The following is a 20035-nucleotide window of genomic DNA, read 5'->3' on the forward strand; positions in this document are numbered from 1 at the left end:
TAATTTAATTTATATTATTCATCATTTTTCATATAATTGGTATTTCTGACTTTTGTGCATTCATTTAATGAGGAGCTTTGAAAAATATTTTGTACCTTAATTATTGGTGGTTCCTCTCGCATAATTTGGCCATTAATAATAGGACTGTTTATTATGTTATCTGATAATCAGATTAATAATAATATGTAAACTAATTGCACTCCCAGCATTCATTTTCATGTCATTCATGAATTATTAAAAAAATTGTTGATACAGTGTCAGGACAACTGCATGGTTAATGATTTATACATATGGGTTAATGATCTCAAGGCAGCTATACAAAATCTTAATTAATTTTTATTATAATAATATAAAAATTAATAATTATTAATTTTAATAGTATTAATTTTTGAGAATAATTTTTAGGTTTTTTAAATTCTCCTATTTTTTTCTTTTTTTTTAAACATAATCTTACAGTGAATTTTAAAATTTTAAAACTTCTTTTCTTAGAATATATAAGTAGACACCTTTAATTGATTCCAATCAGTTTAGCTTTAATTGATTCAATGTCTATTTTTATAGAACTTAGTATGTTTTTTTTTTATAATAGTATTATTATTTCAATAGAAGAAGAATCACAAAATGCAAATTTTAATTAAGATTTTTGTGATTTTGTTATATGAGGCTTTTGAAACAAGAATTAACAGATGCAAGAAATATTTTTATTCTCATGCAAGTTTATTTTTCTGTAGCTTAGCTTCATTAATTTTTTTCATTAATTAATATTGACTTACTGTTCATAGTAAGCATTGTGTTAATGAAAACTTTATTATTATTTTAAGCACATTTTATTTATTACTGGTTTTTCTTCCCTGTAGTGTCTACTTCAAGGAAAGTGGGGTCAATATTTGCATGCTACAATATTGAATAATGATTCATTCATCCATGATTTCAAATTGTCAAAAATGTTATATCCTGTAGGAGAGATAAATTTTAATTCTAAGTATTTATTCCTTAACTGGATGCTGAATGATTGGTCAAGAACACAAGAAAGTATTATGTGTGAAGACGTTCCAAGTCATCTATATCCATTTCCTAATGAGCTAACTTATTTTGCTATTGAGTTGATTCATCATCTTCAAGAGTATGATAAAGATTTACTTCAAGAAAAATCTATTGTTTCTGGATTGCAAATGATATGGTCTATTTCAGAAAAGAAAGGCAAACTTATTCCTCCAACTATACACAATTTTCCAAGATTTAAAGAGCACATAAAACTTGCCAGGCTTCTAGTGGAAATATACAAATTTTCCAATGATACTGAATTACTCTTTGAACTTTTGAAAGCACCAGTTGAACGATTCCCTGAACATTTTCAGTTTTTGACAGATTTTTTTAGGGATGAAGTTATAGAAAAGCAATCAAACCTCTGGAAGAAAGAGACTCTTATAAAATTTGTTATATATCATGAAAAGAAACTATATTCCTCACATTTAGAAATAAAAATATTAGAATATTTAATAATACCTTCATTTCTATTTCCACTGAAGAAATTAGATTTTACCATATTAAAACATGGGACAAACAAAGACATTGATGCAAAATTTGAACAAGCAATTATGATATGTTTTGAAGAAGTCACAAAACGGGACACTGAGATATTGAAACCTTTATTACAACTTTCTTGTCTTCTGCTAGAGTGTGCCTGTCATTACATGTGAGTATTTTTTTTTTTTATTGTTGTTAGTAAAAAAAATTACATGAGCATCATTCTGATGTGTTAAGTGCAATTAAATCACTCTTTATTAATGCTCTTGTACAGAAATCTACAAATTTTTAAGATGAAAAAAAGCAAGCTTATGTTTCATTTAAAAATCATTTCAAATTTTTTTTTTTTTTTTTTTTTTTTTTTTTTTTTTTTACAAAGAAAAAAATTCTAGAAATATGAAAAATATTAAAATTAATTGTTTTATGTCTTTATTAAATAATAGGTTGCATAGTATCTTGAAGAGTGATTAGATTTGAAAACCATTTTTAAGTATCTTTAAAGTACTTAATTTTTTTTGGGGGGGGGTGACATGGCACATAAAAAGTGCATAATTTTCTTGAAAAGTGTAACAAAAGTTTTTTTTATTATTATTATTATTTTGCTTTGTTCCCCATGCCTAGAATAGAAAACAAAAGGGAAAGAATTAAAAAAAGAAATCCTTGGTGAAAAAGATCCAGGGGTTCCAACACATGTTAAGACATTGCTTAATGAACCTCTCCTTCCCACTCTTGCTTTGTAACAATGTTTTTTATTGTAATGTAATTCAAAACAATATTAATGCTTCTTTGAATCTTCGTATCACATTATTTTACCACTGTTAAATTTGTGATAGAAAAATGCTTTGTTGGCTTTAATTTAAACTTAAAAAATTTTTAAGCAGTTCACTGAATAAGATTCTTTATTTGATGAGTTTTGTTTTATTTTGAAGAAACGTGTTATATCGTTTCACATTGCCTTCAAAAAGTACTTTTAACAGGATTTTTTTTAAACTTTATCAATTTGCTTCTATTATTCATAAAAACTAAGACTTATTAAAGCATTTTCATTTTTTTTTTTTTTTTTTTTTGTATAATATAAAATAATATTTTTCAGTAATTTTTGTTTAAATTTTTTAAAACATATTTGTAAATATAAGTTAAAAGGTGAACTTTTATTAAATTTTCAGAACATTAATTACTCAAAAAAAGAAAATCCTTTACTAAATTACAGAAGTAAGAAGTGATAAACAGTTTTTTTTATAGTATGACTGTATCTAAAAGCTGCTATTCTTAAAGTGGAGGAGGGGGGGGAGACCTTTAAAAACTTATTTAAAACCTGGCATTGTTCGGTTGACAATTGCATGGCAATTTTGCCAGTATCATGATGGTAGTCATCCCGAAATGCTTTAGTTCCTAACTTTATAAGACTGCAAATAAAATTGTTAAATATAATGAGTTAAGGCAGGATGAAATTCACACTTTTCATTCCAGCCATATCAAATCTTATTTGTTGTTGCATATACAAAAATCAAATGCAAAATATATGTCATGCTATGCTTCTACATCAATATTGGTGTTTTCAGAAATGATGCACTAAGTTATCCACATAAAAAAATTGATAATTTGTTAATTTTAAGAAATGTTGAAAAAAGTCAGACATCTTTATTGTTAATCTTAAATAATAAGTTGACTTAATTTTTTTGGTATTGATATTTTTTATGACCATTTTTGTTTCTATCAAAACTAAAAAGACATAATTTGTTTTACAATAGAAAACATTGTGCATATTTAGAAATTTAAAGAATATGCATTAAAAATTAAGAATTTTTTAAATAAAAATTATGCACTATTAAAAAGTAAAAAATTTCCTTTATTTAGAAAGTATGCGGGTTTATGTGTGCATACATTGCAAAAGTGCTTTTTTTTTTTTTTTTTTTTTTGCTATTTTGTTTAAAAGTACTTAATTTTTGTAGCTGTTTCTCGCTATGCATCATGAAAGAAAAATAGCTAAAAAATTGTCCCATTAATTTTAAGCATTGTGTACTGTGTCTTCAATTTCTGTGTATCTTGTTTGTGATTAACTGTTTGCAATATATTTTTTAGAGTTGACATCAGTAATGTGCATTGAAAGAAATTCATTTTATAAAGCAATTTCTATCATAAATCACTAATAAAGGTAGAAACACATCAATTAATGCATTAATTATATGTTAGTAAATATGACTATTATAGCTAAATTAACAAACAACTGTCTTTATGCCCCATCACCAAATTTTTTAAGGATGGGCCCTCAATATTTCCCCCTTAATATTGTTGGCTTAATTTGATTTTGCTGTCTCATTTATTTTAAATATTCCATGTAGCCAAAGTATTTCAAATTAAAATGAAGTACCATGTAAATTCCCAAATATAATTATTCGAACGTTTTTCATATTTTTGAATTTACTTGCAAATGCATGCAGTATTTTTCTTAATTGGCTGACTGATATTATCAAATCAACAACATCGACAAACTAAAAATTAGAAATTTTAGATTTTGTCAAAAAAAAAAAAAAAAAAAAAAATGCTTTTATACTATTATATTTAAAGTTCATGTAATTTTTTAATTAATAAGTTACTGATATTAACTGTCTTGAAAGTTATACAAAAGTTAAAACCTACTATTTTATTTATATAATCATTGAACAAGATTTTCTAGATATTATTAAAGATTTCAGATTCTTCTTGTTTGGAATTACTTTTGTCACAATATAGTTAGAGTTTTAATAAATTATATTCTTCTCATTTTTAAATTGCCTCTGTTAATCTGTGTTTTCAAAATTCCTTCAAATATGACAGTTAAATTATTTTTAACAAATAATTTTGAATGTAATTCATCTCAGTCCTCTAGCAAAATATGTATTGAATGTTTCTCCATTTCTCTAAAAAAAACCCTCCTTAGATTTATAAAATTTATTTTCCAATACTTTATTTCAGTTCTGAAGATCTCCTAGGAAGATTGAAGTTATTTGCAGAACTTTATATATGGCATTCTGATTTTAGACAACACCCTTTTTTGAGCTACTACTGTGATATGTTTTCCCTGTATTTGCAAAAACTTTTGGGAGCAAAATTTAGTCCAGATGTGCAGTATAAGGTGATAATAATTTCTTTTAAAATAATCTAATTTAGATTTCTTAATTTCCTTGATAATATTTAAACTACGATATAATTGAAATATTTTATATATAATATTATTACATAAATGATGGGTATAAAGTCCCTATACAGTGGTTTCATTTCTGATAATTGTATTCTTTTTGTATATAATTTTGGAGAATGTTAATTAATGGAAGATTGACAAACATTATTTAAATTCATTTATTGGCAATGAAACATAAATAAGTACAGAAAATTTTACTTACAAATTTAGATAAACAGGCTACTTACTAGATTCAATTCTCCAATTTTCTAAAAGTTGACCATTAAGAATCTTGTTAAAATTTTAAAATATATTGATTTAAATTTAAATGGCATTATGAAAGGTCATCATAATCTCAGAAACCACACTAAATGTGTAAGAAGGAACTATGCATAGCTCATCTGTTTCTTTTATAATAAGAGGAAAAGGATAATTTTGTATTTTATCGTCTGTAGAATCCTATTTGCAGACTATGACATCATGCTACTGGATCCAAATTATCCATAAGCAGGAAACTGAAGACTATAGCACATTTAGCTATGCGTAATGATTTTCTTGAGTAATAAAAACCTTGTGTTTGTGCAATATGTGTTGTTCAGAATGAAGCTATAAACATATCAAATCTAAGATGTATTTTATAAAGTTCCTCAATATTGAGCAGATAAAAGACTAAATTACAGTTACATAACTTGAAATTTTTCCAAATATGCAAGAAAGTGCTTTTTGGTTTACAGTGGAACACTAGAAAATATGCACAGATATGTGGAGCAATTGCATTGTAATTTACTGAATTTATTGTCTGTTTCATATGTCCTTCACCATTATTTGGTATATTGTGAGATAAAATTTTATTCCAAAAATGTCCCTTGACTTTTTATTTGAAGAAAACCAAGGTTACAAATGCTTCCAACTGTCATCAACTTTTTTTTAATGGTAAAATGTGTAATGTTAAATGCATGTTTATACTTACTTTATCTATATTTGCATCATATCATTGAACTATAATTTAGCAAAGCTTTTAATCTTGTGAGAAAATAAAAGTTCTTGAAAGTGCAGACAATGATACAGATATGTATGTAGTGCATATCTGCAGCATTCTCTGATGCGTGAAGTGCAGAGAATGATGCCGATATGTATATAGCTTTTATTAATAAAATATCATTTGTTTCATTTTAGAAAATGAGAAGAATTTTATATTTATTTTGCATTCTTCTATAATAATCATCTAGAAATTAAGGTTATTATTTAGCAGAATATTTTCTCTTTTGCCCTGTTGTTTGAATAATCAATTTTAAAAAACAAATTAGGAATTTAAATAATAAATATCCATACCAAATTATTATCTTTTTAACTGTAATAAACTGCTGTATTGAATTGAGTTATATAAAAAGATTTTGATTAAATTATTTTAATGTGAAGTTTAATATTTTCTTTAGTGTTGTTTGCAGAAAACTAAATTCTCTTAAATTGATCTCTGTTATTTTATTTTATTTTCATTTATTCGACATTTAAAGTAACTAATGTGAATAAAAATAATGCAGATTTCATTCCTTTCACATAAATCACAATTTTCCAAGAATTTATAATTTTGATGACATATGTTTATTATTTAAATGACATAACAAATTAAGGCTATAACTAAAATCTAAGTACTAAAAAAATATTTTTTTATAAATGGATTCAAATAGCATTTTTAATGATTAATTTTTATGCTTTTTTATGCTATTAAAATCTTTTTAATGCACTTAAGGTTTTTGTAATATGAATTAAAATATAAAAAAAATTTTGGCATTGATATTAGTTGCAGATTCTCATTTTATTGTATTATTCTTTTAATTTTTAATTTCTGTCTTGCATTCTAGATATTTAAGATATTAATTTATATATAGGGAAACACATTCATGTAATCATTCTTGTTTTGTTAATCTATAATAAAAACAAATGAGGTATAGAAAGAAACAAATAACACTTTTCTTGTTTAACAATTCTTTTTTGTCTGTATTTAAAAGGTATTGTTGTAGAAATTAAATAGACAACTTTCAGTAATGCACCTTCTTGAAGAATGTATATTCAATCTGTGTGTTTATTATTTTCAGATCCTAGAGAATTCTCTTTCTTTCTATACTCCTAATGCAAGGGAAGTCAGTTCTTGCACACTTGATATGTTGATCTCAAGTATGTGTTTTGAAAGAGGGGGCTCTCTTTTTTATGTCCACTGGACAAGTGTATTCCTTGAAGATTTCTTTCGTCAATTTAAAAAGGAACGGGGTGATTCAAAATGGCATTTCCAATTTGAACATATCTTTCACATTGTGATTAGCAACTCTGAAGTATGTATTTTCATTTCTTTGATGCAAATAATAAATCTTCAATTATGGGAAATCATGCTGTATGCATTTTATTTGAATGAACTGATGTAACCAATCTGGATACTTTCTTATTTAAAATACTTTTATATAAGATGTTGAAAAATAAAATTTAGTATTGAAAAATGCATAATGCAAATTTTTCATTAATTTTACTTAGAACAATTTCCTATAATAATTTTTGTAAGATTAAAAAAGAGTTTATATTCCTTTTTATGGATTAAATCAAAGGTTACTTTTTACTTATAATAGATACTTGTTATATTTTTTTACAAAAATTAATTTTTCAATATACAAAAATTTCATTCGATATACAGAAACCGTTTCTATTGAAAATCCTCTTGAAAAGTAGCAGAAAATATATAGATATTTATGATTCAATGAGTGTATATATATAGATATTTATGATTCAATGAGTGTATATATATAGATATTTATGATTCAATGAGTGTTCAAAATTCAGGGATTAAACTATATAATGCATTATACTAAATATAAATTGCATCTTCATTACCAGAATCATGTTGAAGCTTTAAAGATAAATTGAAGAATTTTTTTAGGTGCATACTTCTTTATTATGAAAAGTGTAATATTCATGCAAAATATAAATAACTTTTCATTTGAAATTAAAAAAGTTAATATATTTTCATTTGCTTGCTTATTTCTTTTAGGGATACATTTTAAACGCTGCCTTTATGCGCATATTGCTTGATGTAATAAACGAAATGAAAGACATTGATCAGTTGAAATACATCTGTGAAATTTTTGAACCAATCTTGGATTATGCCTTTGCAAATGTAAGTAAAAGCATTCTTATTTAATTCCTTTTGTAAAAATGCTCAGTTCAATTTCATATATTTTGAGTATTTCAAGATGCAGATTCCATATGTTTGTATAACCTGTTTAAAAGAAGAAAAGTCTTACAATGAAGTAATATTAGTGCAGTGGGTTTGGCAATGTATTTTTTTCTGCTATTCTTTTCTCTATTACTGTGTGCTTTGGTGAAAGTAGGAAACTTATATTATTGGTTGTAATACCTTTTTATGTCATAAATGCATAATTTAATTCAAAAACCTTGAATTAAATTTAGTATGTGTTAAAGAGAATAATTAGAGTTTATATATATACATATATATAATATGAAAAAGTGAATTAAATTAAATTATCAAACTTAAGTGAATGAAAAATGCTGCATTGATTCAATAACTTTTTTCTGATGAATCTTCCTCTTTAGCCTGTGAAATTTTTTAAATCATTAAAGTGCACCTAATATTTTCCTAAAAGTCATTTTTATTATTGTAAGAAATGTGTGGGATCATTTTCTGAGAAATATTGCATAATTATTTCATTATATATCTTGTTTTTTGTTAGTTTATTTTAAAAAAATATTCGAATGACTTACAGAAAGATATGTTTTTGATTAAAAAAAATAGTAATTCTAGTAAATGTAAAATAAATAAATCTGGAAACAAATAGTTTACTTCCTAGATAGTGTGTGGGCCATGGTGGCCAGGTGTCAACCTCAGAACCGGAGGGTATCAGGTTCGATACCTGATTCCACTGAAGAACCATTGTGTAAGGGAGTCTCGTGAACGTTACGTCCTTCGGGGCCTAACGTCCTTTCGCTGGTGTAGTGTGGAAGTTTGGAGAGGGGCGTGCCAGCTCAGTTGTTGCCCTCGTCAACTGACTAAGGTGCAAAATTATGAGTTTCGTCCCAAAATAGCCCTAGTATTTCTTTAAAACGGGACGTTAATATAACTAAACTAAACTAATCTTAGATAGTGTGACATTAAATAGTCCATTAATAGTTTTTCTTTCACAGAGCTCCAACAGTCCCTGAAAAGTCCTTGAAAAATAAAGAAAATTTTCAATCTTTTAGTGGTTAAAAATAAATCCATTTCTAACAGTGTTTATCTACGATTTCAGATGGCATGATAAAAGTCATTTTTTCGAAGCAAAAAAAAGTTGAAGATTACATTTTGTTTCAATTATTAAGTCTGAATGTATTTTCCAAAAACAATTATGCTCAAAAATTAATTATTAAGGTTATTCAAAAACCAGTCACCACTAAGCAATTTTTTTTATATATTTTTTTTTATTTTCACCACTTTTTATTTATTATTATTATTATACCATTTGAAATTGTAGAACAATCTTTTTTGTATAGAATTTTTTTTAACGGTTAACAAATTTAACTGATAGAAAAATACTAATAGTAATTTTTCAACAGCTGTTTTTTTTTTTTTTTTTTTTTTTTTCCCCCAACTAATGTCAATTTCGTTAAAAGTAACGCAGATATTGATCGGGAATTTTTACTTGATATTTCCTTCTGTTTAAAACATCTTTAAATGGAAAATTCAAAATATATCTCAAATTGAAAATATATATTTCCGAAATTAAACTCTTTTAAAATTTTTGTTGATGTGAGTGAGCTATCTTGAGCTACCAATAGCTCATTGTATAATCAATCTTTTTAAAATCTATTGTTTTCAATTAAAATTTTTTTTGTCTCGGATCCTTTTAGTTAAAGGCAAAAATATCGATGGTATGACTTTCTCACTCTCCCCCCCCCCACACACATATTTCCCTCTACTTCTAATCCAATAACATATTTGGATGGAAACATAAAGACATATTTTCTATAAGTACTTAAACCATAAAAGGATTGTAATGCATATTCCTCACATTTTGACGTTTTTCATAACAATTCGTCTTCATTTTTGGTTTCGGTATGAAAATTCTACCAATAGAATAGGCATGTTGATAGGAAGGGTTTTCAATCTTTTCTTTTTGTGTAATTTGGAGGAAGAGAAAGGGGATGTTATAAACAGGATAACTGAACAAGGAAAGAATTTTCAACAAGCCCAATAACTGATAATTGTATTATTCCTTAAATAAAAAATTGAAATTGTCTTTGAAATGTAGGCTGAATTTTTGTTCATATAGCTCTGGATATTCTGTTTAAAAGTCTGACTTATCTTTATGTATATAATTTAATGTTTGATGAACATTCCATCAATACTTGAAACAATACAAATGAATTTACATATTCAGTTTTAAAATGAAAATTAAAAAAAAAAAAAAAGCACCATCACCTCCTGCATAAATATGTGGCTTCAACTTTAATTCTACAGCCAATGATATATTTTGAGAAATTTGTATTCTAAGTAAAAAATTTGACATGAAGACGATTTTATCTATCCTGCTGAATAATCCATCAATTATCTGGAAATTAACACATTGAATGATGAAATTCATAAGAACTGTTCAACTCGATTACTAAATGGGATATTTGTAAGCTACGAGGGTTTTGGAATCTCTTTTTATTTAATATATACTATTTATTCAAAGGTTTGCTAGTGAGAAGCGAAGATATCTTCATATTTTTAGAGAATGAGAACTTTCTAATTTTTTGGAGGCCCAGGTATCTGAAGAATGCAGCTACTGTTGAAATAATGAACGTTTTTCTACAATATGTTTAGAAGAGCAATTTCTAATACCAAAATCTAAATGCAACAAAAATTTTGTATGTCAGACAGAAGGCCTACTCGTCATTGATCAAAATTATTCATCCTTTCAAAAAACAAAACATTCTTCGATATAAACTGCACATTTCCAGCACATAATATGAAAGAGATTGTCGCTGTCATTTGAAAACTTTCAGTGTCATGAAAATTGATATTCTTGAAGACTTAAAAATTGCTATATCATTATCAAATAAAGATTCATATGTTAGTTTCAGGCAAGTTAATTAAGTCTTATTAATTGGAACTTATAGCCAGTAGATTTTGAATATGAATGTCAGGACTTAATATGTATCATCATTCATAATATTTTGGATAATTGCCTTTTCAGTCATATTCTTGCCAAAAGTATGAGTGTTCAGATCCAAAAAGAATAGCTAAACAAGACCTGCTATTGTAAGAAGAAAGTCATTCTTTCTGTTCTTGTAAATTGCAAGTGTCTACAAGAAAAAGAATATGATTTTATTTCAATAGAATTGAATGACACAGCTTGCAGTTCATTAGAGTTTGAAGTATCCAAAAATCGAATTGAAAAGTTTTCATCAAAATTTTAACTTATTAAACTGAATATGAGCTTAACAGTTCTTCTTAGTTCTCTTCTATCTGGCTCTGAGCTTTAAGTTTTAGTTTATTAACTATATATGAGAATAGTAATTCTCCTTATTTCTCTTCTCTTAAGCAAGAAAGCAATTATGCGTTATGAAAATTAATTGGTAAATATTTTAGCTTTATTTATTATTTGCATTTCTATATCTAGAGTATGTAATAATATAATCCTTGAATTTAAAAAATTAAAAATTCCATGAATATCCTTGATTTTTTTAAAAATAAGAGTGGGAACCATATATTACATACAATAAGAAAATATTACTATGCAAACTTTAAAAAAAAATTCCATTTTGGTTAAATACAGCATGATATTAAAACCTTTTAGCCCTATTTTCTTCTTAATTGTGACTACTTTTATTTTGACTTTAATCTATGATTGATTTACTCATCTCTGAAAATTGTCTTCAGTTTTATTATCTCAGTGATTTTTTATAAAATTGTAGTTTTGATTTATAATTTAAATGAATAGGCTTCAGTGTTTGAAAGAAACTAAAATTTGGACAAATTCAAAGATAATTATTTATTAATATTATAGCAGTTGTTCAATTCACAAATAAAAATATCTAAATCTCATTTTCATGGGATATGTATAGAATGTTTTTTTCATTTATTTTACGTTAAGCAAGTTCAGTAGTATTACTGAAAATATAGTAAAGTAAGAACATAAGAATCTCAAATGCTCTTTTTAAAAAAAATTGGTTTGCTAGAATTTGATTTTGTTAAAAGAAGATTATGTAAAAGAGGAAACTTGCTTCATATTTATGTAATGTATGTATCCTATGCCATATTACAAGTTATGTTGCTCATTTCGAGTCTTCATCACAGCTTCTCTTTTATTTACATAATTTTGATAATGTTTTAATAGATCAAAATTAAAAATAGTTAATAATACATTCTGCATAACTTTTCTTTCATGAGAGTGGTATTAAATTCATTAATGACTCATATTTATAATGAATATTAAAAAGAACTATTTTGAAGTCTTCAATTTTTGTAGCATATCATTGCATTCTCAAATTCATCAAATAATCATTTTCTAGAATTATACTATTATCTTCAATAATTAACATTTGTGGCCAAAAAAAAAAAAAAAATTCTGATAACCATCTTTGAGGTATGATCATTATGAAAATCCATTATGTTTGCAAATTCTTGTTACTTTGCTGTTGCTGTGTATCAGATTGATACACAACATTTTGAAATTACATACAGAAATTCTGGTTAGAATTTCAAAATGAGGAAACATTTGCAGATCGATGTTTACTTTACCATATATTTCCATGTATAAGTTGAGAATTTTTGGAATTATTTCTATAGATAAACTACTAGAATCAATTTATATATTGCTAAACTTGCTAGAGTTAAGGGATACATTTCTAAATATCACCAAATACAATACTTTTTCTAACTTTTTCTACAGTTAATATTTCTTGACTCAAAGAAAAATTAATTTTAAGCGAATGCATGATTATATTTTCGAAACTGTGTATTACTACTGGTTTATATGTTGGTCGAAGGATTTACAAAGAGATGTCTAGCAGCCATGCTGTTGTTAAAATTCCGGCAAACATGATTAGTTGTAGTTCAAAATTTACTATATAAGAATTTTCTACATGTTCATCTTTCAAATAAAAAAAAATGGCCCAAAAAATAAGATTAGCTCAAATCATATACAAAAACTGCAAATGAGTGCAGAAAAAAGTGCATTGATTTCAGATAATGTTCTAAAGTTAAATCTATCATCATTGGCATCTGGCAGTTTACTTTATAGCGATTATTATTATATTACTTTTTAGCGATGAAAAAATATTCCACCCACTTCACCTGCATATAAATATTTTTGCTCTCATGTTCGAAAGTCGCATGATTTTTAAAAAAATTTTATTTCAATGTATTTATGGATTTCGTATTTTGGTATAATTTTTAGCTTTTACAGGGATCGGCTTACACTTAAAACATATGTAATATTCAAAAATTCTACCCTTTTCATTTATTAACTGAATCAGTGTACTTTTTTACAATTTTAGCTGTTTATAAATAAGTTGTTTGTGTTTCAGAAACATAATACAGAACTTGCCCCTGGGAAAGTGTTATCATTAAAGACAACAGCCTCCTCAGTTTCCAGAGTGTTTGTTCAATTAGTATGGGTAAGTGTACTTGTAGTTGGATATTTTATAATTTTTGTTTGTTTTTTCTATAATATTAAATAATGTTAATGGGTAATTAATTAGATTGCCAAAAATTTTTTTAAAGAATGTTTGTTGTAGTTTTAAGAAATATATATACATTTTTTTAAATTTTATTCTCCCAATTCTGTTAGAAATTAATCGTTTTAGCAAAGGGTATTTAACGTTTTTACTACACGTATTTGGATAATTTAATCAGAGTTTATAATGTAAAAATTATTTTTTTCAAATGTTCAGTATAATAACCTTTTTTCTGAACTATAAGGCTGCTTCATGAATTCCATTGTAAAAGGACTTTTTGTAAAATTTCTAAGGGTATTGATTTCCATTCCTCTTCTACTACTTTCCAGAGCCCATCATTCGTAGTGGGTTTTGTGGTATTTTAGTGAATGAGTTTTTTTTTTTTTTTAATGGACTAAAGTCATGATAGTACATAAATGAAACTTCTGGGACTTTGGAGGAAGAAATATTTTGAAAAAGTATATAATCAATACCTTCAACAAAAGACGGCAGACATTTAAGTTGTAAATTTTGGTTTATTATTTTAATTATTGTTGCTACAAATGTATTTAAAGACTTTACATGGAAAGGGGGAAGGGAAGGAGAGGGGGTGAGAGTTAATCATACTTAAAATTATAATTTTCTAGTGCTTTTTAAAAATTTGTCACTCAGAGAAAATAATGATTTAAAAAAGTCAGTTAGTTTTGTCTTTAAAATGGATCAAAAAGTGGAAAACTGTGATCATTAATTCACCTTTGCAATTCTAAAATCCAAGAATTCATAATAAAAAAGAAAAAAAATCTCAGATTCTGCTGAATCTGTTTGTTTCTATTATATATGTTTACCATTTTTCTTTTTAGAAGAACAAAAGATTAGAGCTATTGAAGAATTTGTCATCATCCTTTGTAGAAAGCAAGAAATTATTTATTGAAAAAGCAGCCTGTTTTGGAGAGTGAAATTTATTATTTTAGGCTTCTCTGCCTGGAGTAACTTTTAGAGGCAACTCTCTGTAGCCATCATTGTATTTGATTTGGTGCAGTTTCTGTAAATAGAGAAGTCCGGTGGCGTAGTGGCAGCGCTTCGCGCTCCCAACGCACAGGTCCGAGGTTCAATCCTTAGGCTGGGCAAGGTGTCGACTCAGCCTTTCATCCCTTCAGTGGGTCGATAAACTGAGAACCAAGAATGCTTGGGAACTAAACACTGGGGGTTCCGCGTTAGGCTGACCACCTAACCCTGGGTATATGCAGAAATAGAATTAGCAGATATGGTCACTGTAGGTCTTGGCCCACATGTGCTGCTGTGCCACTGAGTTTAGTTATCTGTAAATAGTGAGTAATTCATAAATGGGAGGACTGCCCAAATGTCAGATATATGTACCAGCTAAGGTGTTTTCTATTACAGCAATATGCTTACAAAAAAAGCTAAATAATAGATAAAAATTACTAAATTATTTTCTTACTTATAAAACCACTAAAAATCAACTAATAGGATTATAAAAAATGGTTCAAGTATCTTAAGAAATAAAGTACAGGGTTAGCAAGAAATAAGTTACCCACTTCAGAGGGCTCTAAAATGCGTTCTATTGATCTAAATAAGATAAAATTTGAACTACTGATTATTCAGATGATGCACGTTACATTAATTAATTTAAAAAAATAGTACAAAAAGTCACCAATAGATGACGCTGTAACACAAATAGTATTTATTTGCATATATTGAAAATGTGAAACATAATTTGCGTTACAGCGCATGTCTATTACCATTTTTCTTTGGATAAAACGAAGGCGGATTCTGCATGAACATTAGTTTCTTCTCTGTTCGTCATCCTATGTTGCAAGAAAAAGAGCTACTGGTGAAATTGTTCTACCAGAACCAACAAAACTCCGTTGCAGCTCTAAAGGAATTTCGTCGTATGAAGCAGATACGAAGAGGTCCAATGTCTCCAGGTGCCATACGCAAAATGATGTAAAAATTAAAAAAAAAAAAAAAAAAAGGAGCAACTTGGCATTCTTCTAGATACAGTACTGTGCAAATTAATTGGGACAAACAGATTTTTTAAGAAAATTGTTCCTTTCAATTGATTTTCTGCCTCAAACCGTTTTCAACTCCATTTTCTTAGAACGTGTGACTGCCCTTGACTAATCTAAACCGGGTTGACCACGTGATCATGACATGTTGAAATTTCTTTCCTTCAGTTGCTGTAAAAAGTGGTCGCTTGTGTGAATTGTCTCCTTCTGAAGTGTATTAAAAAAATGGATATCACTCTCAGGAAAAGAGCTAGAATTGTTACCCTTAGTCAGCACACTTCTATGGCTGTGAGAGATATTGCTGCAGTAATTGGAGTTGGAAAATCCAGTGTTTCTAGGATTATTTATCAGCAAAAGAATTTTGGGGTAGTGTCTCCAAAATGAAAGAGTAAATGTGGACGCAAACGCAAGACCACACTTCGAACAGACAGATTTCTTGTACGAAGTAGTACAATGCATCCTTACAAAACAAGTATAGATCTTCAGAGAGAATTATTAGCTACTGGTGTGAACGTGGATTCATCGACAGTTCGATGAAGGCTTAGCGAATTTGGGAGATTTGCAAGGAAACCAATAGAAAAACCGTTATAAACACCTGCAATGAAGAAAAAACATTTGGATTGGGATAGGAAATATCAATCCTGGACTGTACAAGATTGGAAGAAGGTCGTATTCAGCGACAAAACGCATTTTCTTGTGCAAGGGTTTCGACCAAGATTTGTCAGGTAAAGTGGTGGAGAACCCATCAGGCAACAACATCTTATTCAAACAGTTAAGCACCCTCAGAAACAGTTGTTTTATGATTATTTTACTTCTGAAAGACCTGGCAGCTTAGTACTAGTTGAAGACATGATGAACTCTAAACAATACATTTCTATAATAGAAAGTAAAATTGTACCTATGATGCAAACGTTTGCTGGTAGTGTTGGTATCTTTCAACAAGATCTTCCTCCATGCCATCCTTCTAAGCTAACAACGAATTTTTTTCAAAAGCAGAAAATAATGGTTTTGGATTGGTCTGGTAATTCTCCTGATGTAAATCCCATCGAAAATTTGTAGAGCAATATAAAGAGACAACTGAGTAAAATGGACAGCTCAACAAAGAAAACAATGATTGAGAATGCTATAAAAGTTTGGTTTCGTGATGAAGATATCAAAAATTTATGTTCTAATTCAGTGCAATCCATGCCAAACCGTGTACAGGATCTCATTCAAGCTAGAGGAGGACATATTTTGTATTAGATTGCTATACTGTGCATGTAAGTTTGCCTATACTAATTAAACAACATTTGTGAAAATTTTTGTGTTTGTCCCAATTAATTTGCACAGTACTGTAGAGGACGAAAAAAAATCCCGTCTTCTAGCATCGAAAATATTGCGACCGCGCTCGTTGAAGCCAGAAGTCAGTCGCCGCTTAATAGTGTGAGTTTGCCATTTGTTTCCAGTGTTCTGGATATGCCGTATTCAACTGTACGAAAAATCGTGCGGCAGATTTTGCTTTTTCTCCATACAAAATCAAGTCTGTGCACCTGTTGCATGACGGGGACTTAGAGGTCCATAAAGCTTTTGCACTTCAGTTCCTTGCTCGAATGGTGGTTGACACAACTTGGCCATGGAACATTCTGTGGAGTGATGAGGCCTACTTTTGCCTCAATGGGCAAGTTAACACCCACAATTGTCGAATGTGGACAGAGGAAAATCCTCGCGTTATTCAGGAATAACCCTTGCATCCTGAAAAAGTGACATTATGGTGTGGTTTTACAGCTACCTTTATCATTGGACCGTATTTCTTTCAAGAGATAACTTGCAATGGAATCCAAACCTTTCCCGTCACAGTACAACGGTATCATGATACGCTGAAGGATTTTGTAATCCCAACTCTTCTACAGCGTGGATGCCTTCAAGGCTCATTTTCATGCAGGATGGTGGACCACCTCATATTGATCGTCGTGTAAAGCGATTGTTAATACAGCATTTCACAGAAGCACTAGTTATCAGCCGTCATTTTCCAACTGCATGGCCTCCTCGCTCGACGGACGGCACCCCTTGTGACTTTTGGTTGTAGGGTTATTTGAAGGACAATATCTACCGTCAAAGGTCATCATCTCTACCAGATCTTAAGGACAACATTCGGCGCCATATTCTTAATATTCCGGCAGACGCACTGCGGTCATCTATAGAAAATATGATTCTCCGATTAGAGCATATTGTTGAAAATGAAGGAGGAAATATTTTAATTTTACTTTATTTAACAATTATAAACCATATTAAATGGTTTTATGTGTAATACAACGCCACCTAACGATGAATTTTTGTACTAATTTTTTTTTAAATAAATCTAAAGCGCATTATCTCAATAATCTGTAGTTCAAATTTTATCTAATTTGGATCATTGGAGAACGCATTTTAGAGTCCTCTGAAGTGGGTAACTTATTTCTTGCTAACCCTGTACTTTTAAAGTTAGTGAGAATGGAGAATTTAATTTTCTAGCCTTCCATGCTTAACATTTGCTGGAATTCTGCAGTGTCTTGTTATGCTATTGATCACCTCTATGAAGTTTGCTTTTTATAAAAAGTAGTCATTTGCAATATATCTTTTTGGAAATTAATGTGCATTTGTTTATAAGCCTTTGCTTATTCAATTACAAATTTGAAACTAGATACAATAGACAGGCATAAAATTATTTTGAAATTCTTTCTTCACTCGGTGTCTTAAATCCACCAACATTTTAGCAATTCAATTATGTCATATATATTTTGAGGCCCTCCAGAATCTTAAAGGACTAGACAAGTAATTCTAGTGCCTGTGAGAAAAACTGCCATTAAATTTGCTATGAACATATTAACACATTGCATTATATATTATTTCGCATTACATTGCATGTTAACTACAATTGTAAAGAGATAAATTATTTTATGTTCTAATTTATTTTATAGTTTTCTTTTTTACATTGTATTTTTATTTTTAGACACTGAAGAAGTCTAAAACTGAAGAGAAATTGCGCAGGAAAATTCTTGATTTGAGCAAGAAGATTTATGATTTGGATTCATATCATTTATTATTTCCTGATCAGATAAAGAGTACTGTGTTTAAGAACGTGATTTTGGTAAATTTTCTTTTGATATTTGTATATTATCCTGCTAATCATGAAACTTCATTCAAATATTTTGAAGCAAGTTTTTATGATAACTCTTAAATATGGATTATAGTTTGCTTCCTGAACCATGAAAATTGATGCAGATCCTGCTATTATTGATGTTAAATTGCACCATTTGTTAATAATTTTAGTTTTTCAAAAAATGTGGAATAATCGCTTTCAAATGATTGGAGAAACTTGAGATGGTTCTTTATTTGATTTCATGTTTAATTGAATGATGATCGATGATAGTGATGCATCAGAAAGTATATAAAATATTTCAAAACTTGATTCTTTTATCAGAGTTGTATACTTTCCTTAACATGTGAATGTGTATTCTTCAAATATTACAAAAATTACATACATTTTGTACTAGAAAATTTGAATGCATCTTACTGTAACAAGTAATGAACTAAATCCTTTCTCAACAAATCATAAAATTTTGTCATTATACTGATAGTTAATAATTATTCATTACTTGTATCATATATATAATTGCCCAATGCTGCGTTTAAAAATATCCTCACCAATCCGAAATTCCATATTTTGTTTTAGCATGTAGGGTTTTATATACATGCGAATAAAGTTAAGCATGAAGAATAAAAATCGTTTTATTTATATTTTTTTTATGATTTATTATAACATAGATTAATGAGGCAGGATCTGTACGTTTTATTACATGATGCTTATTCATTATATTGTCACTTTATAAGACAGCTGGAAGTGATTTCTGTTATTTTTTATCGGTCTTTCTTATCCTGTGTTTTGCAATGCTTTTTTAAAAAATTATTATTATTAATAATAATAGACTACTACTTGTTGTATTCGATTTAAATGTTAGTTAGTTTTGTGTGTGTGTGTGTGTGTGTGTGTGTGTGTGAATGTTACATGTAGAAGATATCTCAATGCAAAAGAGAGAATTACATGACAGAGAGTGATGTAAAGTCAAAAATAATTAATTATGGGATCATAAATTTCATTTTATTTACATTTTTCATGTTGGATTGTAGCATAGATTTACGAGCTGGAATCTGCTGATTCATGACATTTTTCACTTTATTTGAAGGTTACTGTTTATGTTTTCTTCCAACATTATTTTTATTTTTTAATTAGCATTGCATTTTTTTTTCTGTTAGTGGATGGATATTTGTTTCAAACCAATTTTAGTGATTAATTTTGAACATTATGGTTAGGGAAAATTTCTGTGCAGGTAAACAAAACTTTTACATTTATAGTACATATAATTTTTTAAGCTCTCAGCCAGTATGTATGAAATTTTGTACAATAACTTCCGTTAGTTAATCTTTGACAATCAACACTAGATATTGTGTTGATTGAGCACATTTTAGAGTAACCTAATAATAATTTTAAATGGATTAGTTATCAAAAACATCTATTGTTAAATTTGAAATGCCAGTAATTGAGATATATATATTATTAGTCGCTTAGCAACTTTGATTTTATTTTTATTTCATTATCTAAAATACCAGCTTTGTCTTT

At 28.1% G+C, this 20035-nt stretch overlaps 1 protein-coding gene across 1 annotated transcript in view; it reads left to right on the forward strand.

Moving 5' to 3' along the window:
* LOC129958804 (uncharacterized) overlaps positions 1–20035 on the forward strand; it is a 269909-nt gene that overhangs the window by 139880 nt on the left and 109994 nt on the right. The window contains exons 38-43 of the mRNA XM_056071493.1: positions 858–1696; positions 4483–4642; positions 6784–7017; positions 7725–7850; positions 13244–13333; positions 18368–18505. Of these exons, the coding sequence (XP_055927468.1) occupies positions 858–1696; positions 4483–4642; positions 6784–7017; positions 7725–7850; positions 13244–13333; positions 18368–18505 (1587 nt within the window). The remainder of the gene's footprint in view (positions 1–857; positions 1697–4482; positions 4643–6783; positions 7018–7724; positions 7851–13243; positions 13334–18367; positions 18506–20035) is intronic.

Source organism: Argiope bruennichi, chromosome X1, assembly GCF_947563725.1.
Source record: "Argiope bruennichi chromosome X1, qqArgBrue1.1, whole genome shotgun sequence".
NCBI lineage: Eukaryota > Metazoa > Arthropoda > Arachnida > Araneae > Araneidae > Argiope > Argiope bruennichi.